Genomic DNA, 23439 nt, shown 5'->3' with positions numbered 1-23439 from the left:
GTTGAAAGAGGGTGTTTGCTATGACCAGTGTGTTCTCTTGGCAGAACTCTATTATCCTTTGCCCTGCTTCATTCTGTACTCCAAGGCCAAATTTACCTGTTACTCCAGGTGTTTCTTGACTTCTTACTTTTGCATTGCAGTCCCCTATAATGAAAAGGACATCTGTTTTGGGTGTTAGTTCTAGAAGGCCTTGTAGGTCTTCATAGAACTGTTTACCTTCTTCAGCGTTACTGGTCGGGGCATAGACTTGGATTACTGTGATATTGAATGGTTTGCCTTGGAAATGAACACGGATCATTCTGTCGTTTTTGAGATTGCATCCAAGTACTGCATTTCGGACTCTTTTGTTGACTATGATGGCTACTGAAATTTCTTCTAAGGGATTCTTGCCCACAGTAGTAGATATAATGGTCATCTTAGTTAAATTCACCCATTCCAGTCCATCTTAGCCTTGCTTCCAAGGCTCAGACAATTTTTCTCACATACAGGCAGGAGATAGATGCCACCAGGCTGAGCAGTTGGAGTTTGTTCCCTGTGGAATATCCTTCAAGAGAGTAGAGTAGTTGCAGAAACAGAGACGAGTTGGGCCCTGCCTAGATAAAAGATAAAGATACCATATATTCCTCATTCTCCAGGTCAAGACCTTCCACCTACATAGGCTCAGAAAGGCTACTCCGAGGTGAAATGGGGAAGGGACACCCCATAATAAGTTGATGGAGATCTCAATGTATACTGCTGGTTCAATTGAGGGAACTATATATATATATATCCATGGTGGTCGCAAAGAGCAGGACACGACTTAGTGACTAAACAACAAGAGTTTAGCACTGACTTCTTAAATAAAAAGTTTGCACACATCGGGATGTGGAAGTTATGAAAGCAACTAACATAGGCCCAGATTGCCAAATACCAGATTGAGAGATTTAAGAATATTGGGGAGCGGGACTTCCCCACCTTTCCAGTGGTTAAGACGTAACAGTTCCACTGCAGAAGAAGTCGGTTCAATCCTTGTTGGAGAATTGGATCCCACATCCTGTGAGGCAGCGGGCACAAAATTAAAATAAAGAAAAAGTGAAACAGAAATTAAAAAATAATAATAATACTGGGGAGAAAGTCAATCTCTGGAGCAAGAAGATGAAATTTCCTCAGGTAATTACAGTAGTACTCAAAAAGAAACATTTAACCAAAAATTAACCTTTTGGTTTTCCAAACACCTTTATTATATTGGAATTAAAATCCTCATCCTGCAAATGAAAAAGAAATTGAAAATGAGAAAATACCTGTCACAAACCTGATCCTAAACCTTAGAATGTGAAAAAGTAGCAAGTAATGAGGGCTCAGACAATAAGAGTCATGTCTCCAAGTAACGCACGTCAGCGAGAAAACCTTGTTTCCCAATGTATATCAGCAATTTCCTTGCTCCCTAAGATCAGTTTACCACGATAATTATTTCACTATCATTTAAATTGTACAAAAATGCTTCCCAGGAATTCGTTCGCATTTCAGATATGCGTTTAAAGAATGAGGCAATATAAAATCTCGGTCAATGACTTAGCTTAAATATTCAAAATTGAAAACAGATGTTGCCTTAATAGGTACCTTCCCTTAATAAACAAAAGAATGTTTTTAAACGCCCTTAAACAGGACTCTTTCAGGTGAAATTCAGGGAATGAGCAAAGAAATGTTCTTTTCTCGACTCCGCCCCACAGACTCTCAGGCGTTTATGGGCTGGGATAAATTAGGTTACGAATAAGCCCCTCCCCTCCCCGCCTTTTTTTGTAGTTTTCAAATAGGTCCGCGACCGGACTATAAGAATTTCGCCCCGTGTCATTTAAATTTGTGTATAGATTTCCTGACTTAGGCTTAACAATGTCTGGACGAGGTAAAGGTGGAAAAGGTCTTGGGAAAGGAGGCGCGAAGCGTCACCGTAAGGTTCTGCGGGATAACATTCAAGGTATTACTAAACCCGCGATCCGCCGCTTGGCTCGTCGCGGTGGGGTCAAGCGCATCTCTGGCCTCATTTACGAGGAAACTCGCGGGGTGCTGAAAGTGTTCTTGGAAAACGTGATTCGGGACGCGGTCACCTACACCGAGCACGCCAAGCGAAAGACGGTGACGGCCATGGACGTCGTCTACGCGCTGAAACGTCAGGGACGCACTCTCTACGGATTTGGCGGCTAAGCCGGAACCCACAAATAAGGTTTCTGTGCCAGTTTACCAGGCCCTTTTCAGGGCCACCTATCTGTTCGCTTGAAAGAGCTCTTCACTAAGCTGGTTTTGTTCTTTTTTTTTTTTTTTTTTTTTCTATTGCGAGGAAATGGGGCTTAGTGAACTTGTGATCTCGGGGTGTAAGTAACTGCTTTAATACTCGTTTGTGTGAAAGTGAAGTTGCTCAGTCTTGTTCGACTCTTTGCGACCCCATGGACTGTAGCCTACCCGGCTCCTCTGTCCATAGGATTTTCTAGGCAAGAATACTGGAATGGGTTGACATTTCCTTCAGGGAATCTTTGGAACCCAGGTCTGCATTGTAGGCAGACGCTGTTATCATTTGTGTACCTGTGCATTAAATGTTTGCTCTGCGTTGCAGTTACAGTGCCCCATAATGGCTTTTAAATTGTGGAACTCTTACTAGGAACCTTTAGTCTGCAAAATTAATGAATTTCGTAAGTTTTTTAAATAAGACATTGATAATAGGCCGTAAGTTGCATTGGTGAGCAAATGCAAGTACTACTTTAATAGCCTCACATCTCAAGAAAACCTGATAAACAGCTGCTAGGAAAGAAACTCAAGACGAGGTACAATGAAAGACAACTAAAGGAAGTGAAGGCACCCGTGAGGAGGCTTATGTGGCACGAGGGCCATAAACTACCGGGTCAAGTTTTGTTTTGTTTTGTTTAATCTACAAAGAATTTGGGATTTGTTTCCTGCCTTGTCAAATCTAGTCCCTGGTAGTCTATAACAAAGCAACAACTAATTCACCTGATGAACCATCCGGATTCTTTTCTCATGTATAACGTCAGAAAGCTAGCTATAAACACATGGACATCTAGCCCTGTGCTGGGACTCAGCCACACCAGAGTTTTTCATATGTCAGCATTTGCAAAGAAAAGGGGAAAGAAGTCCCCGAAGCATTAACTGAACAAGGTCGTCTGTCTTGGCTTCAAGACAAAGTAACTGGCAAAGCCCTGTTTAAAAGGACTTCAAGATATTAGATGCCCTTAAGTATATTTCCTACCAGCAGGCCATTTGAACCAATCCCAGTACTGTGGGGGCAGGTGTGAGGGGAAGAGGGAGGGAAAAGACAAGTGTTAGGTAACTGCTTTTTGATCATACTGGGTCCTGTGATGGTCTCTTAAGGTGGCCCACACGATTTCTGGTCTTAATGTTCGCCGTTGTGTGATCAAGCCCATGGACTGTGGATGTGACCTGTGACCTCTTTTTACCCATCATAGCATGTGACCATAGGTGACAGGATGTAAAAAACTTTGTGATTATGACTAGGTGATCAATAAGATTATAACATCTTCCAATCTTTTGCATGCTGGTTTGGTTTTTTATTATAAATTTTATTTATTTTTGGCTGCAATAGGTCTTCATTCCTGCACGCAGGCTTTCTCTAGTTGCATGGGCTTCTCATTGTGATGATGTCTCTTGTTGCAGAGCACGGGCCCTAGGGTGCGCGGGCTTCAGTAGCTCTGGTTCAAGGGCTCAATATTAGTTGCCCTGTGGCATGTGGAATCTTCCTGGACTCGGAATCAAACACCTATCCCCTAATTTGGGAGGCAGATTCTTAACCACCAGCCCACCAGGGAAGTCCTGCATGCTGGTTTTGACAAACCAAGCATCTCTGTTGTCCAAATGACAAGAAACTCAGAGGGCTCTTTAGGAACTGAGGGAAGACTAGCAGCCTATAAGGGCTTTAAGCCAACAGTCAAGAAGAAAATATGATTCTCAGTCCTAAAACTACAAAGAACCAACCACTAAGTGAGTTTGGAAGCATATATTTCCCCAATCAAGAGACCACAACCCTGCATAACACCCCAACAGCATCCTTATAGAAGACCCAGATAAAACATGCCCAGACTCACAGAATCTGTGTGATAATACATGTGGGAAGCTAGTAACTTCAAGGCTATCTGTTATCCATCAATAAAGACAGCCAGCACATTTGGAATCTTCATCTAAGATTCTAAAGATTCTACCATGTCATCTAAAATAACATATATTTACCTGAAACTACAGTCTTTATCTAAGGGGAAAACGAAATTTAAAAACAAATTAAAACTTTAACAAACATTGTTTCACAATTAGATGAACCTCCATACTCCTCACAAACACACAATACACTCTGGCATGTACATTCATAGTGCCTAGCTGATGTACCAAATAGCAAGTCTGTAGGTCATGAAAAGTACTGAAAACAATTTATTGATGTTATTTTACTTTCAGCAATACAGAAACTATAAAATTTTCAGGAAAACTATGCATTTCTTTCCATATCCTCTGTCTTCCCTGCACTTCTACATCTTATTCCTGTTTCTTTTGATTTTTTTTTCTTCACCTGTGTAAATGAATACAGAACCTACAGCTGACTGAAGGTAGGGCATATAAAAATTAAAAACTGTCTCAAAATGAGGGTTTCAGACCCTGCTTCAGCACAATGTAGGATTAATTATATCAATAATAGACTCAAGGAAAATAAAGTGAACTTTTTTTATTTTCAATGTAAATTTGAACAATCACCTTTGAAATAGTCTACCCTAGTGGTTGAGATTAAACTCTTGAGATTCCACTAAATACCCTAGGCCCATATACTGACATGGGCCTAAATACCCTAGGCCCATATAAATGACATTTTGAGCCTCTTTGTACAAACACATTCTCATGACTAATATTTGTGAAACACATAAGATTATTTGAAACAGGGACCCCAAACACAAGTGCCATCATTAAACAATTTTAAGTCCACAGGAAATCACCAGAACAATTTTAAATCTAAACAATGAGTGGATATAAGAACAATTTAAAAGATTTTAAGGAACAAAACATTAAAACTAGAATACTAGAATTTCCTAATACTTATTACAATACACAATTATTTCAAATTCTTTGCTGCACTAAAGAACAAAAATTAACCTCTCATATTGTATTATGGTTTCCTGCGTTTTAAAGAATGACTTTTAAAAAATGTAAAAAGCTAGAAAATCTTGATATTATAGCCCTCATTATACAAAAATTAGTAGCTCTATAAGGAAACATTGAGGAATACTAGAGGTAGAGAAAATTTTTACTTGGAGCTGGTGTAATTTGGTGATAACCTTGGTGCTCTTGAACACTGAGTCCTTGGTCATTTCCATGTACAAGAGCAGGCACATGGCCCTTTGGATCACCCTGAATGTGATGGTCCAGCACTTTGTGATGGTAAAGCACTTATGTGCCAAGCGCGACATCTCGCCGCCCCCCGCCCCCCATATCTCGATGTTGTGGTTGACAAACGAGTTCTTGATGCCCAAGTCCTTGGTCAAGATGCCAGTGTCCAGGTGAACCTACTTAAGCATTTTATAGACAGACCTATACAGAACAGCTCTCCTTAAACCCAGTTTTCTATTTCCTGCCATCTTCCTTCTGGACCTTGGTCACCACCTTCTTTTTGGACCCTTTTTTGAGGCTGGGGTCTTCTCTGGTAGCTAAGACGATAAAGAATAGGCTTGCAATGCAGGAGACTCGGATTCGATCCCTGGATCAGGAAGATCCCCTGGCGGAGGAAATGGCAACCCACTCGTTTCCTTGCCTGGAGAATCCCATGGACAGAGAAGCCCGGTGGGCTACAATCCATGGAGGTCGCAAAGAGTCGGACACGAATGAGTGACTAATATTATTTGAGGCTGGGGCGTATTTAGCTATCTCTGGCGTGGGAAACAGCATGAAAAATGGGGAAACAAACCCGAGGAGAACAATACATCACAAGAATTAAATCACGGATACAAGCAAAGACTCACAAGTCTGATCTTTAATTGGATATAAACTGACCAATAGATAAGTAGTATGTAAATTAAGGTTCAAAAACTGCTTTCTTTATTGGGTCAAAAAGAAAGGCGTTCATGTATTCCTATAGGTTGATTAAGAACAGTTACATGACATAAATCATTCAATTAAAAATCGATAAAACTTTTTAATTACAGGAAAGTCTTCGCGTTTGGATGTGAAAACTAGGTAAAGAAATCCTATTATGTAGCCGAGTCAAATCTTCATAAAATTACTGTGGGTTTGTCTCGGACACCTCGAGACTCTAGGAAAGAGTCCCGAGATTCTAGCCCATTGCAGTGTGCTAAAGGCTCTCGATCGCCGCCATCTTTTTAAGGTTCCGCACTGCAAACCTTTTTTTGACGGATGTCGCCATTAACCCCAGATTGACATTTTAAATGCGTTAAAACCATAGAACAGAGCCAAATTACCAGTTTTGAGTCAAACGAGAAAATAACCATTAGAGATTCCAGAATATTGGGATTTTGCTGTGTCCCCTTAATAATACAAAATTCTTCACATTTTAACAGTATGTACTAAAAGACCATGCTACCGGGAATGAGACATTAACTGTAGATGTGAAATAGGACTCGAGAGGCTTAGACGGTGAATTCTTAAACAGGGGACAATTATCGGGATTAGAATCCTGATGAAAAAGAGTTAACTATGCATAAAATGGCAGGTGTATGAATTCTAAAGGGCTTTCATGGACACATTCTATTTTTTATATCCCAAACAGGAGAAAAGTTCAACATTACTGAATGATTAATGTGCTTGTGGACCATACTTGACAGCGTACTATCAATAAAGCAACTCGGAAAATGCCTTTTTTTTTTTTTTAAGGGGAATATGGCTGCTGATTGAAATGAACCAATCCGAGATCTGCACCGGATGGATGAACCAATGTTAAATAGCTCGAAGCACTTCCGGAATTAAGCAGCCCGTGAGTCACAGGAATTGCCCACAATCCAATCAGAGTGATTCTGGTCCTTTATAAATACAGGAGCAACCCTCCTAGTCTAATCCCTTTGTCTTGCAGGCTAGCTATGGCGCGGACTAAGCAAACGGCTCGAAAGTCCACCGGCGGCAAGGCGCCGCGCAAGCAACTGGCTACCAAGGCGGCCCGTAAGAGCGCGCCGGCTACCGGCGGCGTGAAGAAGCCCCACCGCTACCGCCCGGGCACGGTGGCTCTGCGCGAGATCCGCCGCTACCAGAAGTCTACGGAGCTGCTGATCCGCAAGCTGCCGTTCCAGCGGCTGGTGCGCGAGATCGCGCAGGACTTCAAGACCGACCTGCGCTTCCAGAGCTCGGCGGTGATGGCGCTGCAGGAGGCGTGCGAGGCCTACCTGGTGGGGCTCTTCGAGGACACCAACCTGTGTGCCATCCACGCCAAGCGCGTCACCATCATGCCCAAGGACATCCAGCTTGCCCGCCGCATCCGCGGAGAAAGGGCATAAATTGGCTGAATTGTCGACTGACAATAACTTAAACCCAAAGGCTCTTTTCAGAGCCAATCACTTAATCTATGAAGGGTGCTGTAATATGTGAGTGGAACACAAGTTTGGCAGAGGTTTTAGAAACCTATGTGTATGCAGCTGCTTAGGAAGTCCTACGCTCTAAGTTTTCAATGTAGCAACTACCTCCACGACTTAAACGCTTCTATTTTGCCTTATTGTATGTTCTGCACACTTAGGCGTGGTACATGGATTTCGTGTGTGTGTGAGCTGTTTTATCTCGGGACTCACTAAGGAAAAAAACAAGAACCAGGTGGTAAATTTAACAGAAACAAGTCTAAATAAACGTTCAGGCCAAGATAGCCATCGTAAGAAATAGAAGTTTATACATGAAATAATTGTTCCTGGAAGTCTGTCAGGTATTGAGACTTGGATGCTGAGAACTGGAAAGCCATGACTCTTGTAAGGAAAGAAAGTATATTCATATTTCCAATAATGAAGACATTTTTCATGCCAAATAAAAGCATTCCATATTAGAACATTGTTTCCCATGTTACATACTTTCTTTGAGATTATAGCACAGTGAGTTTTTTAATGTCTGTTTCTGTCTCAGATGATGGATGTCAGATGAGGCCCACGAAGGCACGAAAAATATCTATAGTAAATCCACCAGAACATCTAGAACAGTTCTTTGTATTAAATTCTCAAGAAATTTAGTGAAATTAGAATTTAAAAGTTGTTAGACAAACAGGAATTACCATTCAATGTATTGTTGATTATAGGAGTAAAAGATTGATAGAGTTCATGTTAGTTTAATACTAAATAGTTTTATCACATAGAAATAAATTGACGGTTGCATTATTGAGTTGGCCAGAAGTCATGTATTAGTCTGTGAAAGCTCCATAAATAAGATAAACTCAACAGGTATCTCCAAATATCTATTATTATTATTGTTAGTGCTTTACAAATGAGGAGACTGAAACTAAAAAATTTATAGGTAAAAAGGAGTAGAACCAAAAACATTTCCCCTTTAAGCATTACTATAGTTAACAACAGTATTAGTGTGATCCTCAGTACTTAACCCCGAGGCTTAATTCCTAAGATGAGCCGTCATAAGAAAACTGACATGTTTATCTAAATGTTTTCGTATATGTTAAAGGAAATGGGTAGATTTTGAAAATGTACAGGGTCACATAGAACTGTGTTCAATTATACTACAATTATTACAGTCAGTTGCACAGAAATAGAATTGATGAACAGCTATAAAAATAAAACATTAAAATTGAGTTTTTAGCCTTTCTGCTCATTATCTAAACAATGATGTTGCTAGCTGACACACACACAATTTTTTTTTTTAATTTTAAATACATTGAAAAGCTAGTGCTTAATATGAGACCTTTTTAAATGAATTTGTATTTTATTGGGAAAATGTCACAAATCTAAATCACATGACATTTTATAGGTACCTGTTGGAACATTAACTTGTATAACCATTTCAACCTTACCTGGTTGCCTATAACTATATAACTAAACACAAATATATAATCTCTGAATAATCAGTATCTTTATTTTATGAAAATGATAGCTAAAAAATCAAGATGATTCAGAAATACCATTTCATACTTTCCCCATTTCCTGCCTACCACATGTGCACACAGGTAAATTTTTATATTCTACATTTGAAGACTTACTGCAAAGGTGTTATATTTAAGGTTTTTTGTTTTTGTTTTTTTTTTTGATTATTTGCTATTTTGTTTTCATTTGGGGATGTCTTTCTTTTCAGAAGCCCCAACACCTTAGATGGCAGTAAAGGAGCTAGTACAGTGCCTAAGTTAAGCCATTGGGAGGAGAGTGATAGAGCCTCATACAGAAAAACAGTAAATGAAATCACTGAATCTGATTATCTGGAGATAATCCCACCATCTGACAGGATTTTAAAGACTGGTCAATTAAAAACACACCTAGAGTATTGGGAAAAACAAGACAAAGAAAACTAATGACCTAGGGTTTAGTTTAATGAGAAAAGATGCATTATAAATATTCCCTTGATAATAATGGTACTGAAGTATTAATGTCATCAAGGCACATTAGCAGGGAAACTAGATTTTTTTTAATTAGGGGAACTTATTCATTGAGATGGAACCTGAGATGAAATTGGAAAGATTATTCCAGGTAGAAAGGAGAGAATTACAGATGAATAGAATTGTCAAAACAAACAAAAGAAGCAGCAAAAACAAAAGGCTATAATAAAGTTCCCCATTGAACCAAAGGCTAATAGGGAGCAAGTAATAATTTTTATATGACAGATGATCAGAATTTAGGAATTAGGGGCTGGAGAAAGTAATTAGGAAGAACCAGTTAGGAACAACCTGGTTACAATACTAGTTAGGAAGCAATGGAATCATCCCAGGTGTAAGAGGACAAGGAGAGAATGTGAGAGGGGAGAAAATGTCAGATTATATAAACATTGGCTTCCCTCATAGCTCAGTCGGTAAAGAATCTGCCTGCAATGCAGGAGACATGGGTTCGATTCCTGGGTCGGGAAGATTCCCCCGGAGAAGGAGATGGCAACTCACTCCAGTATTCTTGTGTTAAGAATCCCATGGACAGAGAAGCCTGGTGTACTACAGTTCATGGGGTTGCAAGAGTCGGACAGGACAGAGTGACTTTCACTACTACTACTATATAAACATCTACCTGCTTTAGTGACTGAGTGACATGAGTAATCAAGGCCTCCACACAGTGACATGAACTCAGTCTACCTCCTGCAGTTATAAGGAGTCAGGTAATTACTAAGTAGAAGTAAGAAAATAGTAACTTCAGGCTGGTTTGAAAGATTTTTAATACATTTGGCTTAGATTTATGCCATATGCCTAAGTACCCTCCTGCATTTAAGAAAATATGAACATGCCCTTCACACCTTCCAAGCTAAACCTTTTTTTTTCCTTTTAGTATATTTTGCAGACAACTACTCATACAGGCTCCTGTCCGATATGTCATCTTTAAATGTCGATCTGTTGAGTTTTCCTAAACCTGGATATTGCCACTGTACCTGACAGACCACCTTTGTTCACCAAAAGAACATCAGAACTCCAAGGATGAATGTTTCAGAATGCTCTCCTAGGGATGTGGCTTTGGGACAGGAATACGCTTTCTGATCTTTCATCTTCCTGGTGCAGAATATCAAGCCGTCTTTGTCTTCTTTACCCATTCCCAAGTTGTTCATTTTAAGCTGCTTTAAGTGCAACGAAACTTGGGAAGATGGAGAAAGATTTAAACAAGTTCTGATTTCCTAGGAAATTAGAAAATGTCCAAGGGAAAGGAATATGAATACTAATTTACAGAAACCAGACTAAAACTAGAAGAGCATTGAATGAATGATGTTTAATTACTTCTGGTACATTCCAAAGGGATTGTGAATTGGATAGGTCACAAAGGGTCTCAAACAGAAATACATGAATGCTATGTCTTTCTGGATGGGCATCAAAATGAAATAGAGAACTCATTTTCCAGTAGGCATAATAGATGGGGAACAGTGGAGAGAAAATGACAGTAGGAAGAAAGAAACTTTGAGACTTTGTGTTTGAGACTCAGGTGCACTATTTATTGACAAGATGATGCTGGCCATTTCATCTTTCTAAGCCACAATTTTCTTAACTGTAAAACAAATAGCATTGAGAATTCCCTTGTAGTCCAGTGGTTAGGACTTGGTGCTTTCACAGCAAAGGCTGGGTTCAATTCCTGCTTGGGGAACTAAGACCCCAAAAGACTGTCTATCCAGTACACACTAATAATAATAATCATAAACAAGGAGTTTAGCTATACCTACTGCAAGAGCTTTAGAGTGAGGTAGGTATAGAAGAGCTTTGTAAAATGTAATTAACTACAGATACTGTATAGTACCACTCTTATTGAATGTCACATTCCCACATAATTCTTATTCCTCATCATTCTTCATCAGAAGCAAACTCATTCTGGTATTAAAGACTTCAAGGGTCTCTTCCCTCTTAACTTTCCCCTTTGATGCAATCTATTATATTCAAAAAGACTCTTGAGCAACCATTTCACATTTTCCCATTTATCCAAATATCAATCTCAACCAAACCACTGTCCTAAGAGACGGGATTTTTGGCTCTTTCTAGAAAGAAGAAAGTATGGAATGCAACTGCAATGGATGAAACATAAAATCTCATTTAGAAAAGCCAGAAAGATAATCACGGGCTATGTTTTTTTTCTTTAAAGTTGAAGAACTAAAATTTAATAAACTATTAACCAGTAAGGTGTGTATGCGTGTGTGTGTGTGTGTGTGTGTGTGTGTGTGTGTGTGAGGTGGGGCGGGGATATGCTGTAAGCAAATAAACAAGATGAAGCCTTTTAACCATGAGGTATTTGTCCACTGACAATCTGCTCAGGGACTCATGACTTGTATGGTGGATTCTATGGACACTCTGGGGAAACCTATAAACACCTTTCCAATATCATGTTTTAGAATACCAATACAAAAAAAGAAAGGCATATTAAAATATAATTTTAAAATGTATTTAAGTACATATAATGTGCTCCATCAGTCATATCAAATAACAAGGAGCAACAGGTGGAATAACAAATGTCAGTTTCAAGGACTCAGAATGATGTAAACTTTATTTCAAGATATCTTCAAAGTGATATTAAAACATCTGTGACAGCCACTGTTGAAAAACTCAATAAGGTCTGCAAAATCCATTGTAACTGCCTGTGCTCACAGACATACTATAAGGAAATGCTTAACTGCATTTAGTTTGCTAAGATAAGATGTAATTTTTCCCCAACCATGTTTACAACTGCCTACTGGTCTACAAAACTCAGATTTTTGTCAAGATTCATCAGTAAAACACAGTGGCATTCCCCTGAAATTAAAAACAGGATGAAGTGGAAATGACGAAACATCCATCTTCCTAGAACCATTTATTTGGCCCTGGTTACTGCGGCTCGAGGAGCTCTCTAAGCATTCTCCTTGCGTTTCCCAAAGCTTAATTATTTCTATTTATTATCCACCAAAAGATAGGAGAACCATGCCAACCATGGCTCCCTGGGCCCTATCAACATCTTAGCGGTTAAGAATTTGATAAATGGGTAAATTATAAACCGCCAGGAGTGGCTTTTACACTTTTTTTTTTTTAACATTTTTTTTTTACTATACCTTAGTGTTAGGGTTGCCTCCTCCAGTGGCTCAGCTGTGAAAAATCCGCCTACAATGCAGGAGATACTGGTTCGATTCCTGGGTCGGTAAGATCCCCTGGAGCGCGTAATGGCAACCCACTCCAGGATCCTTGCCTGGAAATCCCAAGGACAGAGGAGCCTGGCGGGCTACAGTCCATGGGGTCGAAAGTAGTCGGACGACTGAGCAGTTCACACTGTCAGCACAGTAGGAACAATTATGCAAATTCAGGCAGAGTATCAATAGTATCAAGGTCCCCTCGAATAGGACTACAATTCATTAAGCGGGGGGAAAAATGCAAGCTTTTCAACTACTTCCAAGTTTACGAAAGTCCTCATATCTCAATCTCTAACTGACGCAGTATTTTCTCCTAGACACCAAGCAAATAAGCCCAGGAGTGCGTCCTGATTGGCTAATTCTCCTTAGAGGTTACAAACCAATGAGAAAGAAAACCTTACAAACATCCAGACGGTAAAAACCCATTCTTCAGGTTGCACTTTTTTTTGGAGGAGGAAAACAGGGCGGCAGAGTCCGAACAAAGGCCAAAAACCAGCTCCTCCCGGGCCAGGCTCCAGTTTCCCAGGGGCCGCGTGCATCGTCTGCTCCCAAGGGTAACTACTCCGAACGGGTCGGGGCCGGGGTCCCGGTGTATGAGACCACCGTGCTGGAGTACAAGGCCGAGATACTGGAGCTGGCGAGGAACGGGGCCCATCACAAAACGTACACTACCCACCCCACCCCCGAAGCTTAAAATCCTCAACGAGGAACTTTGGGGTCGCGTTACCATCGCATAGTGCAGCGTCCTGCTCAACATCCCTGCTAAGGCCCAGAGCCGTCACAAGTGGCTCTTTTCAGAGCCACTGAACTCGCACTACAGGACTGTGACCACCATCATGGGATCCTGGAGTGCGCGCGCACCCGGACGCACACTCAGCTGTCCAATCACAGTAGAGCGGCAAATTTAAAAAAAAAAATAATTACCTTTATTACAAAACTCATTGGTAAACCTAGGGATTTATGTCCGGTTAAGCTCTTTCACCTGAAATTAGTGGGTGGCTCTGAAAAGAGCCTTTGAGGTTTTCAAAGCAGGAGGTGCCGCTGAAGATTTACTTCTTCTTGGAGACCGCCTTCTTGGCCTTTGTAGCCTTGGGTTTGGCAGCTTTAGGTTTGGCTGCCTTGGGCTTGGGGGCTTTGGCCTTGGCCGGACTCTTAGTCGGCTTCTTCGGCTTGGCTGCCTTCGCCTTCTTCGGACTCTTGGCTACTTTCTTGGTCCCAGCAGCCGCAGCCGGCTTCTTAACTTTCTTAGGGGTCTTCTTGGCAGCCTTCTTCGGAGTGGCCGCACCCGTGGATTTCTTGGGTTTCTTAGCCGCCCCAGCAGCCTTCTTGGGCTTGGCCGCGCCCGCCTTCTTCCCCTTAGGCTTGGCCTCCCCAGTGGCCGCCTTCTTGTTGAGCTTGAAAGAGCCAGAAGCCCCGGTACCCTTGGTCTGCACCAGGGTGCCCTTGCTCACCAGGCTCTTGAGACCCAGCTTGATGCGGCTGTTGTTCTTCTCCACATCGTAGCCAGCGGCCGCCAGTGCCTTTTTGAGCGCAGCCAGAGACACGCCACTGCGCTCTTTGGAGGCGGCGACAGCCTTGGTGATGAGCTCGGACACCGGGGGCCCGGACGCCTTGCGTTTTCCAGCGGCTACGCCCGATTTCTTCGCCTTCTTCTTAACAGGTGTTTTCTCTGCAGGTGCGGGAGCAGCAGGAGCAACCGGGGCCGTCTCCGACATGCTTCTGTTTAGCCAGGAAAGACAAAATAGTAAGGGTAAACTGTCAGAACGGCGTGTCCCGGGCGTCGCCGGCTGGGGGTTTATATAGAGAGTCGCTGAGTGATGATTGGTTGCCTGCTCTGTGCGCCGCGCGGCTAGGGAGGACTCCTCGGCTCTGCCGAGTGGCTGTGTTTTTTGCCCCTTAAAAAAGAAGAAAAATATAAGAAATCTGGGCATGAAATAATTAGGCATGTGGGGGAAACTGATCCGACACTCTTCAGGCTTCATTCCTGCCTTGTTTGCTATACCTACTTTTAAAACCGGCTCCCTGAAACTTTCCTGATTCCCCCAACTCTCTTGGAAACTTCGGTCAAATTGAGACAACTTTCAGATTTTCCTTAAAATTACTAGTTCTCTCTGTTTCCTTTGCAAATCTTTCTTCCAGGGCATTGTCATACACATTGTTTTCTTTTCAACCCTATATAAATAACCTCATTTTTACTGAAATATACAAGGAAAATCGGTTTTTTCGCGAGAGCAATAGCACAGCTCTCCTGCAACTTGTTTGCACTAAGCACTGGGAATTGGCACTGGGGTAGAAAATTCTACGTACAAGATAGGTAACTATTTTAGTAAAAATTGACTTTTTAATAAAGTTTATGAGTGACGAGACTATAAACTGGGTTTGATTGCAGTGTTTCGTGATTTAAACGGACTTTTTGGAAGGCTGGGGTGTGGGGCTGCTCTGTTTGTTTTTCTAGATAAACAGCTCCAAACACAGTCTTTAAAACCTTCTTTCAAACTTAGTATAATAGACTTTTTAGACCCAAAATGGGCGTTAGAAATACCTCATGCCATCCTCAATGAAGAAAAGTGAATCATGAAGCCCCAGAATGGCAGTTCTATAACAATGAACCAGCTCTAAGCTCAAAAAACAGACACCTGGGGTAATATTGTAAATTGTTTAATGACAATCTGTCCATTAGCATTTTTTCTCCAATATTTAGCATACAATTGTGTACATATTTCCTATATTCCGAAATGATACTTAAAATACATATTTGATTTAACTGTTTTCAACATTGCAAATAGGCACACAGGGGGTTAGAAGAAAAAATTCTCCTTTAAATCATTTCTTGAGTCTTCATAACTTTCCTTGAGTTTTTACTAGCAAAATACAAAGGTGACTGTCACAACCTAAATTAATTGGCTGAATATGTTTACCTGAGGAGCTGAACTAACATTTCACACCAAATATGGTTGATTTACTACTCCATCTCTTTGTAACATGCAGAACTAATGGAATTGAATAAATATTAAATTATTAAGCACAAAATTAGTATCTATCAAATAATCAAATACTGAAACTAAGCCTCATGTTTGTCAAATAAACAGGAAAGATATTTTGGTGTTGTGATTTTTTTTCTCATAAATATCCCTACTTTCAAAAATCTAGTTCTTCTGGCCTACATTCAATAGTAACTTGAGAATTTTCTCATATAATTCCAAGACAGGATAATCAGTTTTAAAGATGTCATCTCTCCATACTTAACTAATTACATAGACATCACTTGGTTTGTTTTTCAATAGTTATTGTGGACTGACACTGTCTAAAACTAAACCTCTGGGACTTGAGACCATGTTATATACCAAATACAAATACAGTGTATAAAGAGGGAAGCTTAAAATTTTGGCTATGGAACATTCCAATTTTCCCAGGACAGGTATTTTATGAGTGTCTGGAGAAAAGGGCTACTTGTCATCCTCAATGATATCACTGTCAATAGCAACAGTAACGGTAATATAGGCCCATTTCCTTTTCAAGCACATTGTATAGGCCCTTTTCCTTTTCGGGCCAGAGCCTAATACTATCAGTCCTCAAGATACAGGTAAAATTCAGATGTTTAAAACTTCACTATATTGGTAATCATTGTAGTCATAATATCAGTTGTTGAATATTTGTTGAACTTGTTCTCTAAGTTATATGTACTCAGTTTAAAATAGGTGAAAAGTACTTCCTACAGCAGATGTCACAATTTCTTTCTTATGCAACCACTGTTGGTTCCATGGCTATTTAGGTACCAAATAAGTGAGAAGACATTGGGCTCAGGGCCATTCGCTTCATTGTTTATAGGTCTCTGCCTTTCCTAGAGGACAATAATTGAGACATGCTTTCACCTGAAAAATTCTTCCCCAGATGTTTATAGAATGATGGAGCTGTGCTGCATGTTATTGCTTGAGACCCAAGTACTTACACTCTTAACTGTAGTGTGGACAAGGTTCTTGAAAGCAGGATCATCCCCATGGGACTGTAAATTTGGAAAGTTTCTCCTGTTACTTATAACCCACAAAAAAAAAACTTGTGTTTATTACTTTTGAATCCTAAATCTACATAGAGTCTAAAACAGTGTGTTTTTCTGCTAGACTAAGAATTCAACTATTTTTACCTTATAGTAAAAAATAAGAAAAACTAAAGTGAGACAAGTGATGGACATCTCACAACTTCATGTCCTCTTAATTTTGCTGTCAACACCCCACTCAACCATAGCCAGTGACTGTGAAAGATTTAGGTAGTGTGCACCAGGACAAGCCACGGGGGCTGTATGTAAGCATTCTAAAATTCATTAACTTTCAAAAATTTAAGAAAAAAAGTGACTATGTTCACTAAATATCAAAAAGGCCAAATTAAAAATAAGAGCTATATAACAAATAGAGCATTGTGTTATAATCATGTGCTCAGAAAGGTAATGAGAAGTCACATCCATTTTAATTTTCTGTCAGATGATCTCACCTGAGGACATGCTTCTGCTTGAAACTCCCCTCCAAGCATAACTATATATTATTAATTTAATTTCCTAAAACAAAATTACTACACTCAAATTTCCAATTTCTTTCTTTAAATGTCCTTCTATCTGTAATATTGGGTACATCTAGAAGTTAACTAATTTCTATTATACTTCAAAAATATGCCAATCCTCAGTTCCAGCCGCAAGTCTCATTCTCATATATTTACCACACTCCATTTCTCAGGCTGGGGTAGAAGTTCTCCAGAAGAAATTTTCTATCAAAATACAGCCTAAACCAACCTACTACAATGATAGAAGTGTTTGTATCTGCACAATCACTACACTTACCTGTGGTTATTGAGCACCTATTAAATAGTAGTTAGTGACTGAAGAAATTATTTCTTTAATTTGATTTCATTTTCACTAATTTAAATTTAAATAAGTACAGGTGGCTAGTGGCTAATGTAGGAAAGCACAGCTCTAAAACAACTCTCTCAAACCGGCCAAGTGGTTGGAGCAAACTACCCACTTGGCGATATTATTTAAAATGCTGTATCAATTCAGTAGACTTGGGGTTAGTCCTGAAATTCTCTAAGTCTAAGCTCCTGAGCCTGCCTACTCAATCGTTCATGTCTGACTCTTTGCAACATCATGTACTGCAGCCCGCCAGGGTCCTCTGTCCTTGGGATTTCCCAAGGCAAGAATACTGCACTGGGTTGCCATTTCCTACTCCAGCAGATCTTTCTGACTCAGGATCATATCTGTGTCTCCTGCAACTACTTCACTGTTCGTACACGGGTACTTGGAATATAATAGACCCTGAATTGTTGAATGGATGAATCAATGATTCTTGTTTAGTGTCTGTCCCAAAAAGGACAGCATGGGAGAACAAATTGTCTAAATCCACCGGTAAGCACACCTGAAATAAATTTCAAAAGTTTGTGACTCAGGAAATAATAATCCTCTAACTGCCTATACGGTAAACACCAGCAAAGAAGGGAGTTTTTTCTTAATGACCTCTGTAGTTACATAGAAGGCATTCAATGTGAATATGTGGAATGTGAGTAAATATTGGCATTTGCCTAGTAAACTTATCAATACCTATCATCGGTGTGTAGAACTTCAGTTATCCTTTTAACATGAACAGCATTTCAGTCAATAATTTTTTAAATGCGGTTAATTTGCAAATTCTTATTCAGTGGCAACCCACTGCAGTATTCTTACAAGGGAAATCCCATGGAGAGGAGCCTGGAGGGCTACAATCCATGGGGTCGAAAGAGTTGGACATGACTTAGTCACTAACCCACCACCACAATTCATCATGCTGTATCTTCAATACTTCACTGACATAGATTCATGGTAGGTTGCAAAGACATTAGACCCCAGGATCAGAAAGCATCAGTTCTAACCCCAACAATGCTACTTATTAGAACAGAATTAGGTCTTCAAGCCTGGGATTCTTCATGTTCACAATGTAAATCGTGCTTTTCCAGAATACAGTGGAAATTCAGTTAACTTTATCTCCCCTTCCTGAAGTTCCCGCTTTATCAGGAATGTTGAAACGATGTGTATCTACAGCTTTGCCAGACGGAAACGTTGACGATCAGCCAAATTTGATAAATATTGCTAGGGAATTTAAGAAATACATTTTTAAAAGTATCTTCATATTTACAATTAGTTTTATTCTGCTTTCTGTCCCTTTTAATAGACAGATGTGGCAGAACAGCCTCCTTTTATTAAATAATAAAAATGGTGAGGAAACTTGTACAATATTAATTGAAAAAACTCACAGGGACATGTCTAGAGACCAGAAAACCAGCGTCTCTGGACCCCAGCCAGGAAACAGAAGAGTCAGACACCCAATAGCATTTCCACGCCCCCTTCCCTTCTTGGCAATACCAAACACCCAGTAAGATAGGGAAGAGGAGGGGGCAGAAGTCTAGTTCCCGCCCTCGCTGTTTCAGTTTCCTAAAAGGTCCGCAAAACTGATATATAAAGGGCTGCAGCTGGATCTCGGGTACTGGAAAAGAGCAATAGTTGCTTTTCATCATGTCTGGTAGAGGTAAAGGAGGAAAAGGGCTTGGAAAAGGAGGCGCTAAACGCCATCGTAAAGTTTTGCGAGACAATATCCAAGGTATTACCAAACCTGCTATTCGGCGCCTGGCTCGTCGTGGTGGTGTGAAGCGCATTTCTGGGCTCATCTATGAGGAGACCCGCGGGGTGCTGAAGGTGTTCTTGGAGAACGTGATCCGGGACGCAGTCACCTACACCGAGCACGCCAAGCGCAAGACTGTTACCGCTATGGACGTGGTCTACGCACTCAAGCGCCAGGGGCGCACCCTTTATGGCTTCGGCGGCTAAGTTGCCAAGTAGTTACGAAGCTTCTGCTTATTAAACAACGGCCCTTTTCAGGGCCACCCACTTGGTCATAAGAAGGGCTGTTACTTTTTTAAGTGAGTAAGCTAGAGGTATTACGCCTGATATCTAATGGCAATAGAAAGTTCGCGGTTTTAACTGCAAGCTAGTCATTGTTCGTCTTTAACTTTTTTTTTCAAGTTTGACGTCTCAAGATGGCGGTTCTCAGACGTGTTAATAGAACAAGGCCGAAGAAAATCTCGGGCAGTGGGACTGCTATTTTTTTTTTCCTCAATCGGAGTGGATTGTAGCTGGAAGTGTAGTTTTCAATGTGTTTGAATTCATCTTATTTCACAAACGTTAGATTTGCTAGAATGTTCCACCGACCTAGCTCCTAGTGTCCTGTAGAGGGCACCTGAGACTGAAACAGCCTCCCTCCTACAGGAAACATTACAGATAGCCGTAGACAGATTGATCCATAGCTAATAAAGCCGGGTGGGAGGAACACTTAAAAATTGTCTTACCCAGTGCAGTCTTGAAGGACCCGTTGTAAATGTAGCGTGACTAAGAGGTCATCAGTCATCTTAACACTTTATTTCCAAAATATTGATAACGTGGCTTAAATTCCTGTGTTAGGTCAACCTATGGCCTCCCCACCTCATCTGACTAATCCTTACCGCTCCATTTTCCACTAGGCAGAAAAGATTGTCTTCAGACCTCCCTGCCACCTGCGTTCTAAGTCTTTCACTCCCTGAGAACTCGTATCTATATCAGTGGAAACACTGGTGTGGGTGAACACATCCAGGGACAGTTTCATTCTGTGCTTGTTTTCTCAAGATAGATATTAATGGAGCCCACTTCCACTATCAATAACTATCAATAACTTAATTGTACAACGAATTACTTGGTCATCCTTATTTAACAATAGTGATGTCCCAGCTTAAGATTTTAATATTCCTCTTTCCTGTGTATGTTTTAGTGTCTGTCACTTACTAGATCCTTCCCGTTTATGAAATCTCCAAGGCTTGGATAATCTGGAGTCACTGTCTGCTTATCATATGTCGTGGCTCCTCTAGCCCGTGGGATTTTCTAGGCAAGAAGCAAGAAGACTGGAGTGAGTTGCCATTTCTTTCTCTAGCGGATCTTCCGGACCCAAGGATCGAACTGGGGTCGCCAGCAACTCCTGCCTTGTCAGGCAGATTGTTTTACACCGAGCCACGTGGGAAGTCCAAGGGAGGCGGGGAGGACGCCAAAGGATGAGCTAAATAGCATTCTCCGGGACACAGTGGTGGTCAGAGAAGCCTGGAGTCCTACGGTCCGAGAGGTAGCAAAGAGTAGGACACGACAACAACGGGACTCTACCCACTATTCCCAGGTCTGTGTAGGTTTAAGAGGCAAATTTCCTCAGAAAATAGTTGTGGACCTCCTGGGTACCAAAGGAAGTGGCCCGTACGGGGATTGAACCCGCGACCTTGGCGTTATTAGCACCACGCTCTAACCAACTGAGCTAACCGGCCCTGCTCTTTTCTTCAGAGAAGAATATCCTTCCCATAGTTTCCAGAGACCTTTGAATGGGCAAATCTAAAACTATATTTCTAATCTCGTTACATGAGACTTCGTTTATTACTCCTGACTTCATAACCTTCTCACAGTGTTCCGTTGTTCCTTTCTTCCTCACCAAGATCCTATGTTCTCCGTGATGTTTCTCGGTTTGCTTCTTTGGCTCCTATTCCTGGTTTGTGATTCGTCCCAAACAACAAACTCTTGTTCTCCATTATCAATTTGTAAACCCTCCTTGAGCTATCTCTTCCAGAATGTGCCATAAATGGTAAGACACCAAAAAAAACAAACAAAAAATGGTAAGACACATGGCACCCCAAAAAGAATTTAATAACAACTATAACTTAGACTATGCTACCCCAAAATACGCCACTATGGCATAAAAATTATTTTCAGCAAAGGAACTTGAAGAACAGCTGATGTAAGAATGGGGCTCTGACTTCCCTTTTTCTTCCCCAAAGCAGATAATTATTCCATATGAAAGGTGCCATCCCTTTACCAGGAAAAAATAAACAATCTTGTCACCAAAAAATGGGGAGTCCAAGATAAGAGAAATCTGTACAAACAGACCTTGTTAAAATAATCCTACTCCTGATGGCTTGGGTGGTTACGGCCGTGGTGGTGGAGGCAGTGGCGGTTATTATGGGCAAGGTGGCATGAGTGGAGGTGGATGGCGTGGGATGTACTAAAAGCATAACCACACATACAAAAGTCCTGACAACAGCATCTGGTCTACTAGACTTTCTTACAGAATTACTTTCTTTTGTATTTTAAGAACTTTATAATGACTGAAGGAATGTGTTTTCAAAATATTATTTGGTAAAGCAACAGATTGTGATGGGAAAATCTGTTTTCTGTAGGTTTTATTTGTTGCATACTTTGACTTAAAAAAATAAATTTTTATATTCAAACCACTGATGTTGATACTTTTTATATAATTACTCCTGAGGATGTGCTGCTTTCATAAGATTTGGGTTGATGTATTTTACTATTAGCTCTACACGAAGTAGTTTAATCTTAAGAGGACAATGGTTCACCTCTGCATAAACTACAAGTCTTAATAAGCGACATCTGGAATAGAGCTTGGAGAATAATTAGTGTTACTCTTTAATTTCTCCTGGACAACACTGTAAATATAAAACCTAAAGATGAGTTTAGGTAACTTCAGGAGTATAAATTGGCTAATTCTATATTTTCAGACATTTATCTGGCATAGCTCTGAAATGTTAAAAATCCAGGAGGTATCTGGACTTAATGTATATTCATAATTGTGTTACCTGCAGATGGAAGTGTTGGAAGTTTAGATTCTAGCTCTAGACTTTAGAAGAAATCCCCTCAGCACTTGACTGAAGTACCAAAAAAATGTTTCCCAAAAGTGATAGTTGTAAATTCTCAAAATGTCTTAGATTAGGTTAAGGTTCTCGGTGACAAGAGATTCACTACAAGTACAAAGGTATTTACCGTGGAGTATAATTCTCACAGGTGTATTCCGTTTCCAGCCAAATAGTTAAAGCATATGGCTTTTAAAATAACTGTATAGATGACTACTTTTTAAAAATGTAAGACACAAGTCCGTGTCTTGAGAGTGTTGAGATTGGATTCTGCATCTAATTTGTTTCGAGTTTTAGAGCCATTGTATTTAATAATTTTATGTAGCAAGGAAAAAAGGTGCTTTATTTTTAATCCCTTTGATCAATATGGCTTTTCTTCCAAATTGGCTAATGGATCAAAATGAAACCTGTCAATGTGAATTCAGTTATTGAACTTGTTACTTGTTTTTGCTAGAAATGTTATTAATGTAATAAATATCAGTATGGGAGATGAAAAAAAAAATAAATAATCCTTATCTTCCTTTAGTCTCCTCATGTATGTTAGTTGCTATTTCACAATTACTACTCTTTGTTCAAACTAAACATTTAGGCCTAACTGCTTTTTAGATCATCATTTTCCTGTGAAGACACATATAAAAAGATTAAATAAAATTTGCATTCTTTTCTGCTATTGATCTGTCTTATGTCAACTAAATTTTCAAGCCTGGCTAGAAACCCTAAAAGGGTAGAGGAAAGTTTAGCTCCTCCTACAAAGCTTTCCAATCCCTACCATGGCCTGAGAGGTCTCTCTACCTGCATTATTCCCATTCTATGATCACTATCTCCCACAGCAGATTTCATTATCCCCTACAGGAGGAGAGATTCCAAGTCTGGAGAGCGTAACTTTTATTCCAGGCCTGATTGAGCCACCAAGAGGAGCAGAGAGCTAGCCTCTCTCTCTCTCCCCACTGCCACCCACCTCTTCCTCCTCCACCTCCTCCT

At 40.4% G+C, this 23439-nt stretch overlaps 2 protein-coding genes and 1 non-coding gene across 4 annotated transcripts; 1 reads left to right on the top strand and 2 right to left on the bottom strand.

Moving 5' to 3' along the window:
- Positions 1–1827: 1827 nt before the first annotated feature.
- LOC113881665 (histone H3.1) lies at positions 1828–22042 on the top strand. 2 transcript variants are annotated; one of them, XM_027524737.1, is made up of 3 exons: positions 1828–2162; positions 7034–7403; positions 19250–22042. In XM_027524737.1, the coding sequence occupies exons 1-3, from the start codon at positions 1870–1872 to the stop codon at positions 19571–19573; spliced, it is 987 nt and encodes a 328-aa protein (XP_027380538.1). In that variant the 5' UTR covers positions 1828–1869; the 3' UTR covers positions 19574–22042. The 2 variants fall into 2 exon arrangements, with proteins under 2 accessions (XP_027380538.1, XP_027380537.1); XM_027524736.1 differs by lacking the exon at positions 19250–22042 and adding an exon at positions 6868–6967 and having other exon boundaries at positions 1888–1954; positions 7064–8276.
- Positions 10845–14519, bottom strand: LOC113881649 (histone H1.3). Its single transcript, XM_027524724.1, has one exon. It carries the CDS (start codon positions 14445–14447, stop codon positions 13782–13784), a length of 666 nt encoding a protein of 221 aa, XP_027380525.1. The 5' UTR covers positions 14448–14519; the 3' UTR covers positions 10845–13781.
- Positions 21011–21084, bottom strand: TRNAI-AAU. The gene has a single exon. It is a non-coding gene; the product is annotated as a tRNA-Ile (tRNA).
- Positions 22043–23439: the final 1397 nt, after the last annotated feature.

The sequence above is a fragment of the Bos indicus x Bos taurus genome, chromosome 23, assembly GCF_003369695.1.
Source record: "Bos indicus x Bos taurus breed Angus x Brahman F1 hybrid chromosome 23, Bos_hybrid_MaternalHap_v2.0, whole genome shotgun sequence".
Taxonomy (NCBI): domain Eukaryota; kingdom Metazoa; phylum Chordata; class Mammalia; order Artiodactyla; family Bovidae; genus Bos; species Bos indicus x Bos taurus.
This window is presented reverse-complemented; position numbering and strand designations above follow the sequence as displayed.